Source organism: Sus scrofa, chromosome 11 (genome assembly GCF_000003025.6).
Source record: "Sus scrofa isolate TJ Tabasco breed Duroc chromosome 11, Sscrofa11.1, whole genome shotgun sequence".
NCBI classification, from domain to species: domain Eukaryota; kingdom Metazoa; phylum Chordata; class Mammalia; order Artiodactyla; family Suidae; genus Sus; species Sus scrofa.
Genome location: NC_010453.5, coordinates 24827672 through 24847621, shown reverse-complemented (window position 1 = coordinate 24847621; position 19950 = coordinate 24827672). Strand labels below are relative to the sequence as shown.

General features: G+C 41.4%; 1 protein-coding gene across 1 annotated transcript in view; it reads left to right on the top strand.

Moving 5' to 3' along the window:
* The window catches only part of DGKH (diacylglycerol kinase eta), a 198533-nt gene that overhangs the window by 123307 nt on the left and 55276 nt on the right, over positions 1-19950 (top strand). The window contains 4 exon segments of the mRNA XM_021065624.1: positions 495-579; positions 9278-9363; positions 16718-16817; positions 19312-19585. Of these exon segments, the coding sequence (XP_020921283.1) occupies positions 495-579; positions 9278-9363; positions 16718-16817; positions 19312-19585 (545 nt within the window).

The following is a 19950-nucleotide window of genomic DNA, read 5'->3' as shown; positions in this document are numbered from 1 at the left end:
TGACGGGGTTAGGATCCGGCGTTGCTATGGCTGTGGTGTAGGTTGGCAGCTGTAACTCTGATTGGACCCCTAGCCTGGGAACCTCCATATGCCATGGATGCAGCCCTAAATAGACAAAAAGACAAAAAAAGAAACAAAACGGAACTGAGGTGAGCAGAATTTAAAAACAGAAAGGAATAGGAAAGTCAGAATGCATTGCATCTAGTGGAGAGGGAGGTATTATAACATATGCTCATTTCTTACTCTGGCCCATGGCTTTAAAATGTGTGGAAGTTGCTGATCAGAGAATTGGGTAAGATATTTAAATCATAAACAATGAATTCAGCATGTTATGGGACTATCGAATTTCCATCTCTTCCCATGTTTGGTTATTTTAGACACAGTAAACTGTGGTTCATGAGTATATGGTGTACACATGCGTGTGTGTGTGAGGTGAGAACAGTCAGTTTATTAAACCCTAAAGGCATTACTGACCCAGGTTTTTCTCCCTTCAGGTGGAGTATAATGACCTATGAACTCAAGCTGCCACCAAAGGCTTCTCTACTTCCCGAACCTCCGGAAGCATCTGATGAATTTTATGTAAGACTTGAACTTTTTCTCTATCATTTGAAAATGGGGGTGAGAGTCTTGAACAATAAGGACGCTTATAGGATGTGGTACCATGTTTACTGAATCGTCATTTTTCTGATTGGGGGTCTGGTCCTCTCCTCCCGCCCCACTCCGCCAAGGGCAGGATCCTTTTCATCTAGATGAGACTCCTTCCGTGTCACCCACCCAGGACGTGTGAATTCAGCCGCAACATTTCCCTTCATGGGTCTCGGGGACCTCCCCTGTGGAGGAGGCCACAGTGTTGGGGGGGGTTACAGGAAGTGATGAGTATGTGGAAAGCAGCAGCATCCAAGTTTGCTTGTTCCCGCCCCGGCATTTCTCTCCGAATATCCCCCTTCGTGCTTCCTCTTAGCATCAGGGCCCCAGGGAGGCCAGCTGATGCCAGGCTCCTGTTAGCTTTCACTCATCTTCTGCTTCAGTCGTTTGATTATTCCCCCACCTCCTGGAAATAATCTCCAAACACACCAATACTGGTAGCCTGGATATTATGGAGTGTCTCTCTTCCCGCTATGCTGAGAGTGCCTCAGAACAGGTCTTTAGGTTAAGCCTGTTGATCAAGATAAAACAAAGGAAGACAGTGTCTTCATCCATCCTGCTAGAGACCATTAATAACTACGGTTTTTAGAAATGCCTTTTTTTTTTTTTTTTTTTTGGTCTTTTTGGGGCCACACCCGCAGCATATGGAGGTTCCCAGGCTAGGGATCCACTCGGAGCTGTAGCTGCTGGCCTACGTCACAGCCACAGCCACGCCAGATCTGAGCCACATCTGCAACCTACACCACAGCTCACGGCAACGCCAGATCCTCAACCCACTGTGCGAGGCCAGGGATCGAACCTTCGTCCTCAAGGATGCTAGTCAGATTCATTTCCACTGAGCCATGATGGGAACTCCCAGTTTTTAAACGTTCTTAAAGAGTCAGCATTCTGATTAAACCTCAAAGCGCTGGAGATTTAAAACAGAACCTAATTTTCAAAGGCTTATTTTCTGACTCGCTTAGACCATTTGATCAGTGATGGCTCATTTTTCCCTCTAGGAAAGTTCATTTGTTTATTTTACAGTTGAAATCTTTGTTTTGTCATTAAGAAAATGATGATCTTGTCCAAACTAAGAAAAGGAACGATGACCTGAAACATGGGCTATTCCTTAAAGAAGCTAATTGTATTTAAATCTTTTTCCCTGATATAAAAGTAGCAAAAACTACTTCTGAAAAAATTGGAAAATGTAAAAATATATTAAAAGAAAATCAAAATTTTACTTACACTTTTGCCATCTAGAGGTAATTACTATTAAATATTAAGATATTCATATTTTGGAGTTCCCTTCGTGGCTCAGTGGTTAACGAACCCAGCTAGATCCATGAAGATTCAGGTTTGATCCCTGGTTCGCTCAGTGGCTTAAGGATCTAGCATTGCCCTGAGCTGTGGTGTAGGTTGCAGATGAGGCTCTGATCCCCAGTTGTCGTGGCTGTGGCGCAGGCCGGCAGCTTTGGCTGCGATTTGACCCCTAGCCTGGAAACTTCCATATACTGCGGGATGCAGCCCTAAAAAGCAAAAAAAAAAAAAAAAAAGTATATATATATGTATATACACACACACTTTTATTTCCAGCTTCATTTTTTTTATAATTTTTGTTTATAAATAGTGTTTTGTCCAGCTCTAAACCTCTCAATGTAATAGTATTTTCTCCAGCTCTAAATATATCAATCTTTTTTCTTAATAGTATTTTTAATGTTATTAACTTTCTAAAAATAAAAAAGGAGAACAATTTTTTTAATTTGTTTTATTATAGTTGATTTGCAGTGTTCTATCAATTTCTGTTGTCCAAAACATAGACAATTTACTTTTATCCCATTAGTAGTCACTAAATTGAGGTACAGCTGTAACTACATGGAAGAAAGCTCTTTTTCTAGTGTAAAAGGGTTTTGAATGAAACTTCATTTATTTTGGTTTCTTATTAACGTAGTTCAAAACAAAAGAGACAGCATGCCTTAAGGTTGCAGGATGAGTGGGTGTTCTGTGTCAACCTGACCAGTCACTGTGCGACTTTTTTGTCATGAAAACTGAAATGAAAGTAGGCTAAACCTTCCTTCTTCTTAGGCGCAACTTAATTTTTTCCAGCTTGTATTTTTTTAATAAAATATTTATTTTGGATTCCTTTATGCGTGATTGTGAAATTATTATTATTTTTCCACTTTTCCTTAAAAGGACACAGAATGTGGTAGAACTTCTTATCTGAATAACTGTTAGCATTCTGCTGGCACCATAGAATTATAGAGCTGAAGCAATCCTGACAGCTTGATTGAGGAACTCCTTCTGGCCATATTCAGTCATTCTAGTTGTCATTATACTTTTTAAATGTTGTAACAATGGTGGTTCTATGATTTCCTTTAGTAACAACGCTTCTCTGATATCAGATTTCCTGATTTCAGAAAATGTGTTGTTTACATTTAATGTAAAATCCCCGGGGCATCCGGTTCTTCTGTCCTCTGACCCTTTGGGAATGTCTATCTATCGCTCTTTGGCCTCAAGTGTAGTTCCCTCCTGTTCTCAAGTCTCAGCTTGGGTATCACTCAGTCCAGGGGGCCATCCCTCATCGTTCAAGTCCTTGGTCTTTGTCCTTTCTCAGTAGTTCCACAGCCCCCTTCCCCTTCCATTGTCTTAGTGGCATCAGCCTGTAGGGATGAGGCAGTGTGTATTATTTACTCACCATTATATTGTCCTCTGGCTTGATGACGGGCCCAAAGAAGTGAATATGAAATTCCTATTATTAATTCTTTTAACCTAAGCCAACCCCTAAATTCCAAACCCTATCAGAACAATGGTTATCTTGATATCACCGCACGCTGACCCTGACCTCGTCTCTTCCTTGGAAGTCAAATTCTTACTGTTTTCTTCCTTCCTTCCTCCCTCCCTTCCTTCCCTCCTTCCTGTCTTTCATTTCTTTCTTTTAAATAAGTGTTATTGGAGTATAGTTGACTCACAAAGTTGTGTTGCTTTAGGTGTTGGGCAAAGTAAATCACTTCTACATACACATAGATCTGTTCTTTTCAGATTCTTTTCCAACATAGGAAAAATTCTACACAGTATTGAGTAGATTTCCCTGTGCGATACAGTAGGTTCTTGTTGCCTATTTTATGTAGTGTGTATATATCAATCCCAGCTCCCTAATATATCCCATCCCATGTTTTCTACTGCTTTCCAAGTGGATTAAAAGCCTTTTGATGCAGGAGTCTTTATTTTTGGGTCCCTTCTGTATCATACACCAAACATACAGTCTAGGAAATCAATAGATGCCAAGGTAATCAGGAAGAAGGTGTGAGCTGCTGTTCTCCAGTCAATTTCCAGAAAACGTCAAAGAGAATAGCCTCAAATGTCTGGACACGAAAAATCTTCCTGCTAGTTTAGTTTTAAATTTATTCTTATTGAGTAATAAAACTTCTTTCCCTGCATTCTGTTTTCCAGCTGCTTGGTAATAGCGGGGTACGAAGTTGTAACTTTATTGTTTCTTTCACTCATTCAGCAATATTAAATGCCTATTGGTCAGTACCTGGACCTGGAAATAAAAGACTTATACTCTAGTTTCAACCAGCTTAGAGCTGTTAGGTACCCAAGCTGGGTACCAGGTGCGTCAGGTGAACTCAGAGCTCTGGGGGCTACCATGACATGCTTTTAAATTTCAGAGAAAACATTGTATTACTAAACATCTGTTGGTTCCTACAGAAATCCTAGCTTGAGATGTGGTGCACAGTTTAAATGTTAGGTTGCACTACGTTCCTTTTTTTTTTTTTTTTTTCCTTTTTAGGGCTGCACCTGTGGCATATGGAGATTCCCAGGCTAGGAATCCAATCGGAGCTACAGCTGCCCGCCTACACCACAGCCACAGCAACACCAGATCTGAGCTGCATCTGTGACCTACACCACAGCTCATGGCAACACCAGATCCTTGACTCACTGAGCGATGCCAGGGATCGAACCCGCATCCTCATGGATCCTAGTCGGGTTCCTTAACTGCTGAGCCACGATGGGAACTCTGCACTACATTCCTTTTGATGACATCATATTTTTGTGAAGCTGGGTTTTCAGTAGTTGCTGTGATATAAAGCAAGCTCCACACAAAAAATTAGCGTTAAAAGAAAATGAACATATTTTGATCCAATCTGATTCTAACATTTGAGATAGTATGGTGCGCACAGCTCACAACTAGTTATTTAAGGATGAAATTTTTTTCTTTTAATTTATGTGGATTATCTTTTCAAATGGTTATTAGGGTGTGAGGACATAAATGCTTATTCTTTTGGACTTGACTACTGTTAATTATTTCTTTTGGCCCAGGGCACTGGCATAAAATTATTGAGACACTAAGGATACCATGAACCAGAAAGTTTGGGCATCTCTGGGTGGAAGGGACAGACAAGGAAATGAGGGGCGATGTTTCAGTTATTTTCAGGGTTTAAGGATTGCATGGAAGAGTGGGTTCTTATCTGACAAGTTCAGCGAAGTGTTTACAAAGGGGGTTATGTCTAAAGGAGTTCCTGAACGCCTTAGGCCTAAACCAGGTTTTTAGTGCACACACACGAAAAAAGAAGTAGGAATTAGCCAGTTGACAAAAAGCATTACACAGAGCTTGATGGTAAGGATGTTGGTAAATTAGGAGCATTGCGTGTGGTGCAAAGAAAGAGCATCAAAAGACAGGACAAAGGAGGGCGTTCCCATCGTGGCGCAGTGGTCACGAACCCAACTAGCATCCATGAGGACGCAGGTTCGATCCCTGGCCCCTCTCAGTGGGTTGGGGATCCAGCATAACCATGAGCTGTGGTGTGGGTCACAGGCACGCTTGTATCCTGCGTTGCTGTGGCTGTGATGTAGCCAGCAACTGCAGCTCCAGTTCGACCCCTAGCCTGGCACCTTCCAAAGGCCATAGGTGGGGGCCTAAAAAAAAGAAAAAAAGAAAAAGAAAACATAAAAAATTATAAAAAGACAGGACAAAGGAGAGGAAAGAAGTGTCTGGATCATGGAGAGTCTTGAGACTTATGGAGGTCTTACCTGCTAGCTGATGTGTTTTGACTTTCAATAGAAAACTGACACATGTTAAGCTTGGTTGTGACATGATCAAATGTGTGCTTTTGCGGGGGGTGGCATGGGGGGGAATCACTGTGTGGTGGAGAATGGTTTGAAAGCGGGTGGGAGGGACAGAGTAAGCCCAACCTGGAGGCTGCTCATGATACACTTGAGAAAGGGTGAGATTTTATTTCATGAATCCAGTTAACCAAAGAGCAAGCCTTGCTTGGCTGGGGTGGAATGGGGGTGTGATAGAATGAGCTCCAGAGTCCTCACATTTGGATCCTAGCTTGTCTGTTTTTCATTAGCTGTGAGCAAATCACTCACCTTACCTGAGCCTTAGGTGCCTTAGCTCTAAAACAGGATAATCAATAGGATAAATACATACAAAGTACTTAATCACAGGGCCTGGTCAACAATAAAAAAAATGTCAACAATTATTATTACTTTACTTTCCTAAAGCTGCTAAGTGACGACGTAATAGGTTTATAAGCGACATCAACCATTGTATCCTTAGGAGTTCCTGGTGACCTACCAGTTAAGCATCTGGCACTGTCACTGCTGTGGTTTGGTTGCTGCTATGGCACGGGTTCAGTCCTCAGCCCGGGAACTTCTACATGCCGCAGGCACAGATAAAATTTTATCCTTGAACATAGAGGTTATTTTGTTTTCTGCTGGGAGAGATTGTATTCTTTGCCTTTGGCCATTTTTAATGGACAAAAACTTAGATATTTAAATGTAAATTAAATGGAATTAATGATCTTTTTCCTACCTCCTTAGGTTTTTTGGCAATCTACCCTTTAGGGAAAAGAAAGCAATTTTTGAAAGAATCTTTTCCTTTCTTTGCCTCTAGAAGATCCATTTTCATTTTTCTGATCTTAGCTGTAAAGTTGTAGCTTTTAATGTTTAGACCAGGGATCGGTAAGTAGATTTGTGAGTCTGTACAATATTGTGTGAAACTTTCAGGTTCTACTCCTCCTGTCTTTCGTGGAAAATTTCTTTTCCATCAGTGGTTTGCCTTTGAAGAATGTAAGAAAGGAGTTTTAAAAAGTAGCACACTGATCAGCCCCTGTTGGCCCTGGAGGTAAAGCAGGACTGACTTTCTTTTGGGAAGAGGCTAATCAGGAAGGCTTTACTGGGGGCAAGAGCAATAATTGAATTTTCATTTATATCTGAGTAAACTGGTGCTGATTGGTAAAACGCAGTGTAAGGTTATACCTGGGTTAAGCAGAAGAACATGACAGGCCAGCCAGAAGAGAGCTGATGGTTTGTACTAGAACGTTTTGAACTATGTGACATGAAATATGGTTGAGGCAAACATTTGATGGAAGGCACTGAATATGAGGCAGTTTAAATATTGTGCACATTTGTACATATTAAAAATGCATACTTTCAACAGAATGTTAAAATGTGAGTCAGATAGATAAGGGGATATGGCAGTCCTTTAGCATTTTGATATCTTATGGAGAGAAATATTTATTTACATGATTGGATGACATTCATTCAGCATTTTATTTTTTTTTAAGTTTTTATTATAGTTGATTTACAGTGTTCTGTCAATTTCTGCTGTACAGCCAAGTGACCCAGTCATACATACATATATATACACATTCTTTTTCTTGCATTATTCTCCATCATATTCCATCACAAGTGACTAGATATAGTTCCCTGTGCTGTACAGTAGGATCTCATTGCTTATCCACTCCAATGCAACAGTTTGCATCTACTAACCCCAAAATCCCCATCCATCCCACTCCCTCCCCCTCCCCCTTGGCAACCACAAGTCTGTTCCCCATGTCCATGAATTTCTTTTCTGTAGATAGATTCCTTTATGCTATAGATTAGATTCCAGATATTAATGGTACCATATGGTATTTGTCTTTCTCTTTCTGACTTACTTCACTTAGTGTGAGAGTCTCTAGTTCCATCCATGTTGCTGCAGATGGCACCGTTTTGTTCTTTTTTATGGCTGAGTAGTATTCCATTGTGTGTATGTACATCTTCTTAATCCATTCATCTGTTGATGGACATTTACCTTGTTTCCATGTCTTGGCTATTGTGAACATAGGGGTGGATGTATCTTTTTCAATGAAAGTTTTGTCCAGATGTATGCCCAGGAGTGGCTTTATTGAGGAGTCCCTGCTTTTGCTCAGTGGGTTAAGAATCCAACTACAGCGGCTTGGGTTGCTGTGGAGGTGTGGGTTTGACCCAGCATTGCTGCAGCTGTGGCGTAGGTTGCAGCTGTGGCTCGGATTCAATGCCTGACCCAGGAACTTCCATATGCCAAGAATGTGGCCATAAAAAAAAAAAAAAAGAAAGAAAGAAAGAGGCACTTTATTGAATTAAATATATAGAAAAGTGCATACATCATAAACATACAGCTTAGTAAGTTTCCCAAAACTAAAGCAACCCATGTAATCAGCACCCAGACACACAGCGTCATTACCAGCAGCTCCAAGCCCCCCTCATCCCTCCCTTCATTCACCACCCCCGCTTCCTACCCCAGTGACCATTGTCCTGGCTTCTATCAGCATAGATTAATTTCGTCTGTTTTTGTACTTGATAAAATAGCCTCACTTTGTATGTATACACGTGTTTGTTTCCTGATTCTCTCTGTCAATATTACATCCGTGAGATCCTTCTGGTATTGTGGTACAGGGATTCTCAATACCCTGCTGTATTCCATGGCACGAATATACTACAATTTGTTATCCGTTCTCCTGCTGAATGGATGCTGTTTTGAACATGTATGTGTCTTTTGGGAAAGCACATCTGCTTTTCTTGTGGGTACAGATGTGCAAGTCAAATTGCTGCATCCTATAGTATGATGCATCCATGCAGCTTTAATAGATCACGACCCAACAATTTTCCCGAGTGTTTGTATCAGTTTATGCCCTCAGAGCAGTGTATGAGAATTCTGTTGCTGCACAACCTTGCCAACATCTGGCGTTTTCCAATCATCATTGTCGTTTTCATTTTCGCTATTCTACAGATACGTGGAAGTATTGCATTGTGATTTTGAGTTTCTGTGTGCCTGGTAGCTAATGAGGTTGCTCACCTTTTCATCTGTTTATGGAGCATTCATATATATTCCTATTTTATTTTATTTTATTTTATTTTATTTTTGGCCACACCCACAGCATGCCCAAGTTCCCGGGCCTGGGATCAAACTCGAGCCACAACAGTGACAACACCAAATCCTTAACTGCTAGGTCACCAGGGAACGCCTGTCTTCCTCTTTAAATTTCAAGTCTTTTGCCCATTTTTATTAGGTTGTCTGCCTTATGGGAGGTTTTTTTTTATTATTCAGCTACTTTGACATTAACAACACTTTTAATGGACTTTACGGATTTTTCTAAAAATATGAATTAAAGAATTCCAGAAACTAAGAACCTTTCGCAGAAAGGAAATATTTATCTATTGTGTGTAATGACTATCTCACATACATTTTATATTCCATTAAAGCCGTTTCTATTTCATTATCTTTCATTCTAGCCATTGCCCCATGTCACAAGTGTCATAAATGGTCCTTTTTTTGAGGCAGTAATAAACTGAGTTGTATGGGTGCCAGCAACAATAATACAGTGTAGGTTCTTTTTTATTTTTTCAGATGACAATTTATGAAGACTCAGTGGCAGCTCATCTTACAAAAATCCTCAATTCTGATGAACATGCAGTGGTCATATCATCTGCCAAGTGAGTTATAGAGTTCAAGTCATGCTATAGTTAAATATGGTGAAAATGAAGGGAAAACTGTTTCCTTCAACTTACGTCATTTCACTGTCATCCCGCCTCCCAAATATCTGTGAAGTAGGTTAAAGAATCAGATATACTAGATTTGCACTGTTTTTTAAAAATCATTTTAGGAGTTCCCATTGTGGCGCAGCAGAAAGAAGAATCTGACTAGGAACATGACATTGCGGGTTTGATCCCTGACCTTGGTCAGTGAGTAAAGGATCTGCGTTGCCGTGAGCTGTGGCGTAGGTCGCAGACACGGCTCAGATCCCATATTGCTGTGGCTATGGTGTAGACTGGCAGTTGTAGCTCCAATTCGACCCCTAGCCTGGGAACCTCCATATGCGGTCGGTGCGGCCCTAAAAAGGCAAAAAAAAAAAAAAAAAAAATCACTTTAGCATTTTATTTGCAGTAGGGCATGTTTAGAGGGTATTTGAGACATTTTAGTCAAAAGGTGCAACAAATGTTTAAAGTTTCTTCTGAGTGCTGATTTAAAGAAATACGACTAATTATAATACGGAAAAAACATTTCACCATAATTCATGATTCCCATGAACACCACTGTGTAGAAACTATTTCCATCAAGAAAAGGAAAATAATGATCAGATTTTTCAAAATGACATATCTCAGGAGTTCCCATCGTGGCTCAGTGGTTATTGAATCCAACTAGGAACCTTGAGGCTGCAGGCTCAATCCTGACCTCGATCAGTGGGTTAAGGATCTGGCAGTGTCATGAGCTGTGGTGTAGGTTGCAGACGCAGCTCAGATCTGGCGTGGCTGTGGCTGTGGTGTAGGCCGGCAGCTACAGCTCCAATTAGACCCCTAGCCTGGGAACTTCCATATGCCACAGGTGCGGCCCTAGAAAAGGCAAAAAGACAAAATAACAATAATAAGAAGACATTTCTCAGCATGTTTAAATGGTGTTACTGTATTTTAATTCAAAGTTATCAGATTTTAGTTAAGTTGATTCCATACATGGAGCCAAAGCTACTTGATTTTATCCTCCCAGAGGTTGCCTGGCTGGAATTTAGTTCCGAGGCATCCTGTGGTGCCATCGTGAGAACTGGAAAGTCACCTGGAATGAACTGGAGGAAGGGTGAAACCTACTGAAATTTTCAACTGATGAGCAAAAGCAATATCATGCTTTAGGATTCTGGTTTAGCAAGGAAATATTATGGATATACAGAAAGAGGAGAGGAAGAAGAGGAGGGGAGGGGAGTAGGGATGTGGTCAAGGAAAAAAAAAAAACACACAAACTTGAGTGTGTTATTTGCTTATTTTGCAAAGAAGTCAAGGAAAGACAAATCACCATGAACAAGTTTGCTGATGACAAAAGTACAGATGTAGTGACAGTTGTTTTTTTCGTGTGTTTTGTTTTTTTTGTTTGTTTTTTGTCTTTTTGGTTTTGCTAGGGCCGCTTTCCTCGGCATATGAAGGTTCCCAGGCTAGGGGTCTAATCGGAGCTATAGCTGCTGGTCTACGCCACAGCCACAGCAACTCCAGATCTGAGCCAAGTCTGTGATCTACACCACAGCTCACAGCAATGCCACCAGATCCTTAACCCACTGAGTGAGGCCAGGGATCCAACCCGCAACCTCATCATTCCTGGTCAGGTTCTTTAACCACTGCGCCACAACGGGAACTCCTACTGACAGTTGTTTTTGATGCCATAACCCAATGGGAATAGGAGACAGGACTGAGCATTAGGAAAGAAGATGAGCAGTGTAAGACAAGGAAGCACACTGGTTGCCCGGACCTATGGGCTCCAGATGCTCTTTGTTTGATGGGCAGTGCTGCTGATGGCTTTTTTGGTTGATGCCTTGGGTGAGTGTTTTTAATTTTTTTTTATTTTTTTTTGCTTTCAGGACCACACTCACGGCATATGGAAGTTCCCAGGCTAGGGGTTGAACTGGAGCTGCAGCTGCCAGCCACAGCTACAGCCACTAAGAATCCAAGCCACATCTGCAACCTACACCACAGCTCACAGCAGTGCCAGATCCTTAACCCAGTGATCGAGGCCAGGGATCCGACCCGCATCCTTATGGATACCAGTCGGGTTCATTACCGCTGAGCCACAGTGAGAACTCCAAAGTGTTTTTTAATTAGTTGTATTGCTTTAATGTGAAATGTACAAATCTCGAGTTTGTCCCAGACCTCAGCACTCCCTATTGTCTTTCTCATCTTGGGCCGAATTCATAGAGCAAAGTCACCTCCTTAGGTATTTCTCAAGTTACTTCTACGAGGAAGACATTTGCATTTGGCACCCTTGACCTATGAGTCAAAGGCTTCTTTAGAGCGTGTTTTAGAGGACATTTCTAGAAAAGATGGAAAGTTGAAATGGAACCCTTCTTTAAGGTATAACAAGTTCTAGAATTATTCTTTAATATAGTTAAGTAAATATTTTATCTGATCACATTTCTTTCTTTTATTTATTTTTATTTTTTTTTTGTCTTTTCTGTCTTTTTAGGGCCACACCCCCAGGCTAGGGGTCGAATCGGAGCTGTAGCTGCCGGCCTACACCGCAGCCGCAACAAAGCCAGATCTGAGCCATGTCTGCGACCTACACCACAGCTCACAGCAATGCCCGATCCTTAACCCACTGAGCAAGGCCAGGGATTGAAGCCGAAACTTCATGGTTACTAGTCGGGTTCGTTAACCACTGAGCCACAACAGGAACTCCCGATCGCCTTTCTTAGTTCAGATGTTAGCAAAGCCTTAATATTGCTTTTCGTGTTTTTAATGTGTTGGCTTACTGTCTCCTTCACATTTTCTCTAAATTTTTACTTTAAGATTACAATTGACTTATAACATTATCTTTTTTCAAATAAAATTTTATGTGGAATCCCTATATTAAAAAAAAAACTAGGAGTTCCTGTTGTGACTTAGTGGAAATGAATCTGACTAGTATCCATGAGGACACAGGTTCAATCCCTGGCCTTGCTCAGTGGGTTAAGGATCCCCTGTTGCCATGAGCGGTGGTGTAGGTTGCAGATGCAGCTGGAATCTGGTGTTGCTGTGGCTGTGGTGTAGGCCAGTGGCTACAGCTCAGATTCCACTCCTAGCCTGGGAACCTCTATGTGCAGCCCTAAAAAGACAAAAATAAATAAACAAATAAATATGTTGAAAATGCTGATGGGAAAGCTGTATTTCATCAGCGTAGCTGATGTATAGGTTAACTAACATGGTTAATCAACATTCCCTTGAGGTTGGAATTTTATCAGTTTGGTATGGTAATATGAATTATCTTCCTGAGATTCAGAAACACTAATAAGTCATTAAAGATGCCATTAATTAATAAAACATAAAAAGCAAGTTATTAAGTAAATGCAGTTTATTCCATAGGAAAAAATTCTCAATAAATGGATCATCAGCAGGAAAAAATAATAAGATTGGAACCATGGTTTTATAGAACCATGAAACTGGGAGGCGAGGTCTGTGGCAGGCATGCAGCAGCTCAATGTGGGATCTCAGTCCCAGACCAGGGATTGAACCCAGGCGGAAGCAGTGAAAGCACCAAATCCTAACCCCTAGGCCACCAGGGAGCTCCCAGCCGTAGAATTTTAGATTTAGAATCTATCTGAGAGATAATTTAGGCAAAAGCCTGCACAGAATAAGTGAGGTAAGATAGGTAGTTGTTACAGTCTTTCCTCAGAGCGCATAGATAACTAAAGATTTCATTATATTATGCATTGGTACTTGTAAGTCATCTTTAATTTCTGATTGGAACTTTTTTTTTTTTTTCCCACTGTACAGCAAGGGGATCAAGTTATCCTTACATGTATACATTACAATTACATTTTTCCCCCACCCTTTGTTCTGTTGCAACATGAGTATCTAGACAAAGTTCTCAATGCTATTCAGCAGGATCTCCTTGTAAATCTATTCTAAGTTGTGTCTGATAAGCCCAAGCTCCCGATCCCTCCCACTCCCTCCCCCTCCCATCAGGCAGCCACAAGTCTTTTCTCCAAGTCCATGGTTTTCTTTGTGGAGATGTTCATTTGTGCTAGATATTAGATTCCAGTTATAAGTGACATCATATGGTATTTGTCTTTGTCTTTCTGGCTCATTTCACTCAGTATGAGATTCTCTAGTTCCATCCATGTTGCTGCAAATGGCATTAAGTCATTCTTTTTTATGGCTGAGTAGTATTCCATTGTGTATATATACCACATCTTCTGAATCTGATTGGAATTTTTAATGTCAAATTACAAATGGATTTTTCAGATTCTGACAGCATGATCCCCGCCTATCTATATGTGATTCTGTTTGGGCACCATTGCCATATTTTTCTTTTTCTTTTTTTTTTTTTTAATGGGTTTGTGTGTGTGTGTGTGTGTGTGATCTTTTGTCTTTTTAGGGCCGCACCTGAGGCACATTGAGGTTCCCAGGCTAGGGCTCCAGTCAGAGCTTCACCACAGCCACAGCAACGTGGGATCCGAGCCATGTCTATTACCTACACCACAGGTCACAGTAATGCCAGATCCTTAACCCCTAAGCGAGGCCAGGAATCGAACCCGCATCCTCATGGATACTAGTCGGATTTGTTACTGCTGAGCCACAACGGGAACTCCCATACTGCTTTTAGGTATATATTTTATTTCTGTTTTTAAAATTTGATATTCATGATTTAGGTGTAATGTAAAGTTAATTCATTCCTCTAGATTATAAATATGTCTGTCTTCTGGAATATTAAACTTAATGGACCGGAAGATTCCCTCGACTTATGTGGCAAGTGTTCTTCTCCTAACACAGCATCACAGAATCATACTGTCTCCCCGAGCCTCTGCCACAGCAACATGGCACAAACTAGGAGGCACCTCTGCTGCCCCTTTCATTCCTAGGCTGAGGGACCAACAGGCTCTATATCCCTAGGAGTTAGTTGCCAGCAAAAATAGCTCTGATACTGTTATGGCACATGCATTTTCACAAATCTATGAGAAAATTTTGTCAAGGCAGTCTTGTAGTAATACCAAAGAAAACTTCTATTTTGGAGTCGTATAAAGGGAAGGGAATGTCGGAGTTCCTGTTGTGGCACAGTGGAAGCGAATCCAACTAGCATCCATGAGGATACGGGTTCCATCCCTGGCCTCGCTTAGTAGGTTAAGGATCTGGTGTTGCCGTGAGCTATGGTGTAGGTTGCAGATGCAGCTTTGATCTAGCATTGCTGTGGCTCTGGCGTCGCTATAGCTCTGATTCAACCCCTAGCCTGGGAACTTCCATATGCTGCAGGTGCAGCCCTAAAAAGCAAAAAAAAAAAGAAGCAGAGAGAAGGGAATGTTGGTGTATTCTCTTCCTCGATGTGGGATGTCTTAGAGTAACTTTCAGGAAAGCCCATAGAAGAAATTTCATGATAGCCCACCTTAATATTTCAAGAAGTTCCATAAAGGTGTATTTCTCTGTAATATACATGCGCAGAGAAAACCAGCCTTGACATGAAAAACAGGAATGTCTAATACATGATAAGCTTGAGTCTCTGTAGAAATTTTCGTTTAAAAGGCCAACCGAAAAAATTGATGGTTAGGAAATACTACCTTTTGGTCCAAGTGGAATCTAGAAATGGTTGCCAACAAAACAACACACGAAACCAAAATCATCAGGAATAATTTACTTTTTAGATGATGAATATTAACATTTGAAGTGTGCGTGTGTGTCCTGTATCTATGGAGTGGCTCGACTTCATCATTACTTAAGTACCTGGGAACTTCACCTTTATGTCACTCATGTACCAGAGAAAATTTTTCGTATAATAGAAAAAAAATAGTTGCTGGCATCCTTTTTTTTGTCCCTTAAAAGTCCTCAACCCCATCAGTGTTAAAGAGAAATATTATTTTCGAATAGTCTGATTTTATTTTCAAAATCTCTCTAGTGCTTGCTACGAAAAGCTGGTCATGTACCCTTCTGTCGGTTGTACTTTTTAATCCAACACCAATTAAACGTTTTTCTTTTAGTCTATTTCTATTGCAAAGAAACCAAATGTAATGAAAAGAAACGAACAAGTAAACCATTTATTGCTCTTTCTAACAAGACTTAAATTCAGTTAGTCTGAATGTTATTGCCTTGGTTATCTTTTTTAAAAAATGAGTTACAGAGAGTATTACTCAATTCAAGTGGCAGGTAGGTTTGCAGCTTACTACACCACCTCTTTCCTCTTCAGGAATAATATATTCTTCCAAGATAGCCGTGTAATGAATAGTAGAGCGACAGTGCGCCCCTAGTGACAACTGTATTCCTGTTTGTTCAGCATTGCAAGTCCTGTTATAAGAACATGTAAGATGCAGAGGATAACACTTTATTTTTAAACTAAGATCTAAAAGACCGTAAGAGAAAAAATTGAAATCTAAAAAAAATAAATAGGAGTTGCTGTCATGGTGCAAGGGTCAACAAATCTGACTAGAAACCATGAGGTTGTGGGTTCGATCCCTGGCCTTGCTCAGTGGGCTGAGGATCCGGCATTACCTGAGCTGTGATGTAGATTGCAGACTTGCAGACGCGGCTCGGACCCCATGTGGCTGTTGCTGTGGCTCTGATGTAGGCTGGTGGCTACAGCTCCAATTAGACCCCTAGCCTGGGAGTCTCCATGTGCCACTGAAGTGGCCCTAGATAAGGCAAAAGGACAAATAAATAAATAAATAAAATCTAAAGGTGTTCTTCTCAGAGTTCCCCCTGTGGGGCAGTGGGTTAAGGATCCAGCAGCTTGGATTCGATCAGAACTTCCATATGCCTCAGGAAGGAAAAGGAAAATAAATAAATACATGAAAGTACTCTTCTCGAGAATTTCAAAAATTTAAATATTTGCGAAGAAAGCCTTATGATATCCTTAGTGACTAATTTAAGTTGTGTGGAGCAAGGTTTATTCGTGTATCTGTTTATCACTCAGAACGTCTTGAACTGAATTAAGACATGTTATGCAGCAGATAGAAGTATGGATTTATAAACAAATGATCCCAATATATATATATTTTTTGGTCTTTTGTCTTTTTAGGGCCACACTCGCGGCATATGGAGGTTCCCAGGCTAGGGGTCTCATCCGGCCTACACCACCCCCACATTGACGCCAGATCTGAGCCACATCTGCGACCTACACCACAGCTCACGGCAACGCCAGATCCTTAACCCACTGAGCGAGGCCAGGGATTGAACCCGCAACCTCATGGTTCCTAGTCGGATTCCTTTCTGCTGTGCCACAACAGGAACTCCCAGATGATCCCAATATTTTAACAGTTTCCTTAACTGCGCTTATTTTAAAGTATGTTTGTAAACCAGAGCCAATCATCCTCCTGAGTTTCCTGAATTGCGCACTTTCTTTTCTTCAAAGGATACTTTGCGAAACCGTAAAGGACTTTGTTGCCAAAGTAGAGAAGGCACATGAAAAAACGCTGGACAAAGCTGTTGTAGCCGACGCCGTGGCCAGTAAAGTAAGTGGGACGTGTTCCGGGCATGAACGTTTGACTGACAAGGTTAACCCTGAGCTGTTTTACAGCCACAGTGACTAAGTGGCTTTCCTGCCAAAACATCTCAACCCAAGAGAAAAATTACTTTTGAATCAGATAGGCAGGTTTAAAACGTATTCTATTTTATGGTGAGTCCCTTTACTAGGTAGGAAAACTGCACTGCCGAAGACCAAACTCTGAAGGTGATAACTCACCTCCTTTTGGCCACAGATTGACATTTTGAAGGAGAAATGCACCTAGTTGGGTCACGTGGGGGAAAATGCTGGGAGGCTAAGGTTCCGATGGGGAGACACAAACCTTAGTCACTGCAGACTTGGTTGCTTGCATTTCTCACAAGGTTTGGTCCCTGGCCTCCTCCAAGGTTCTGTTTCTTGCTTTTCCTTGTTCTTCGTAGATACCCCCCCACCCTTTTGTGAGCTTTTCGAGGCTGAATAAGAACAGTTTATTGAACCTGGAAAGCTCCTGGCTTTGCTTCCGATTGCTCAGGACAGGGTATCCTTGCAAAAGGCTTGGCTTTCTTGGACTTGGCAAAGGAGGGCTTCCCCCCGAGTTCATGCTGTAGATGGTGGCTTAATTGAGTACAAGGAAAAGAAAAGAGAAATATACATTTAAAGTCGTCAGCCTTGGAGTTCCCTTCGTGGCATAGCAGAAATGAATCCTACTAGGAACCATGAGCTTGTGGGTTCAATCCCTGGCATCGATCCGTGGGTTAAGGATCCGACATTGCCATGAGCTGTGGTGTAGGTCGCAGATGCGGCTTGGATCCCACGTTGCTGTAGCTGTGGTGTAGGCTGGTGGCTACAGCTCCAATTAGACCCGTAGTCTGGGTACCTCCATATGCCACAGGTGTGGCCCTATAAAGACAAAAATAAAAATAAAGTTGTCAGCCTCTTTGTCTTGTTTTTCTCCTCTGCGGAGAGCTTTGGCGAACAAAACCCCTCTGTAGTCCCACTTTTTTCTCTGCACTCTTTCCCATATAACTGTCTTGGCACATCATCAAAGAAAGGGAGGTGGAAACGGTGTGGAGATATGAGATATGAGGCAGTCGCATCAGCAGCTTCAGTCCTAATTTGTCTTTTCACTTAGTAATTCAAGAAAGGCAGAAAGATACAAAGGACCAGTACTTGTTTTGCTTTGTGCATCCTTCTTCTTTATCCTGTGCATATTCCTCTTGCTCTTATTTGAGCCAGCAATCCCTGAAGTACCATTCACTCCTTTGCAAACCAAAGCTTTGAAGGTGAGCTTAGAAGACTTAGCCAGACATAGCAGTTGTGCTGTCCCAGACTGGGCCACAAGCTGATTACTTTTTAAAAAGTGGGTGCAATGTTTTGTATAAGGTACAGCAAATTTTATATGATGTGTAATTTATGTAAATGTGTCACTTTCTGGTTGTTTTTTGTTCTTTTCTTTTAAGGAAAAATATCTTTAGGGAGATGGTAAAGATTTTCACCCGTGCAATGGCCTTCAATGGTTCTGGAAGTATAAATTATTTACTCCATGAGCTGTCTAAATAATAATTTATAAAGGGGTTCCCATTATGGCTTAGGGGAAATGAATCTGACTAGCAACCATGAGGACGCAGATTCAATCCCTGGCCTCTCTCAGTGGATTAAGGCTCCACTGTTGCCATGAGCTGTGGTGTAGGTCGCAGATGCGGCTCAGATCCCAAGTTGCCTTGGCTGTGGTGTAGGCAGCTACAGCTCCGATTCAGCCCCTAGGCTGGGAACTTCTGTGTGCAATGGGTGTGGCCCTAAAAGGACAAAAAAATAAATAAATAAACAATAGGGATGGGATGGATCGGAGGCTGGGGTTAGCAGATGTAAGCTATTACAAATGGAGGAGATAAACTACAACGTGCTGCAGCGAACTCTATCCAATGTCCTATGATAAACCATAATTGAAAGAAATATTTTAAAAAAGAATGTGTGTTTATATATGCACAACTGAATCGCCTTGCTCTACAGCAGAAATTAATGCAACATTCTGAAGAAATCAACTAGACCTCAATTTTAAAAAGTTAAAAAATAATAAATGTGTAGGCAATTAAAAAAAAGAATAATTTACAACCATAACCAAGTCGTGATGAACATCATTGTAGGCATAGCCTTCCTCTCACATCAAAACCCATTCATTTCAACTCTCATTTTCGGAGTTCCTGTTGTGGCTCAGTGGTTAGCGAATCCGACTAGGAACCATGAGGTTGCAGGTTCGATCCCTGACTTCTCTCAGTGGGTTAAGGATCTGGCGTTGCTATGAGCTATGGTGTAGGTCGCAGATGTGCCTCGGATCCCCGCATTGCTGTGGCTCTGGCATAGGCTGGCAGCTACAGCTCTGATTCAGCCCTAGCCTGGGAACCTCCTATGCTACAGGTGCGGCCCTAAAAAAGACGAAAATAAATAAACTCTCCTTTTCCACCTCCACAAAATGACTGTTTATTGCCATACTTTTGTTTTCTTAGTGTTCGGTCCTAAATGAGAAGCTGGAACAGCTGCTGCAGGCTTTGCACACAGATTCCCAGGCTGCCTCCGTTCTCCCGGGCCTCAGCCCTCTCATCGTGGAAGAAGATCCTGTGGAATCTTCCAGTGAAGAATCTTTGTGCGAAAGCCGGGAACAGCTCTTGGACGACACTCCAAAACCTTCGTCCCAGAAAGCCATCAAACCCAGGGAGATAATGCTGCGAGCAAACAGTTTAAAGAAGGCAGTGAGGCAAGTCATTGAAGAGGCTGGAAAAGGTACACGTTCACAAAAGCGGCTTTTGAAGATGTTAGCGGCACTCCTGTTACGAGCACGAGGGAATTTGCAATTTCATCTTGGTCAGACTGGACACTCTAAAAAAAAAAAAAAAAAAAAAAAAAGAGCTCAGAGATACATGACCCTGGAAACATAAAAATAAAATTAAAAATTACCTTTAAAAAAAAAAAAAAAGCTCAATTAAGCTGACAATGGGAAACAAAAGGCTAACTAGAGAATTCCCATTTTAGAAATTGCATTTGGAGTTGATAAGCAATGAGATGCTGCTGTATAGCGCAGAGAACTGTGTCTAGTCACTTGTGATGGAACATGATAGAGGATAATGTGAGAAAAAGAAAATAGATAT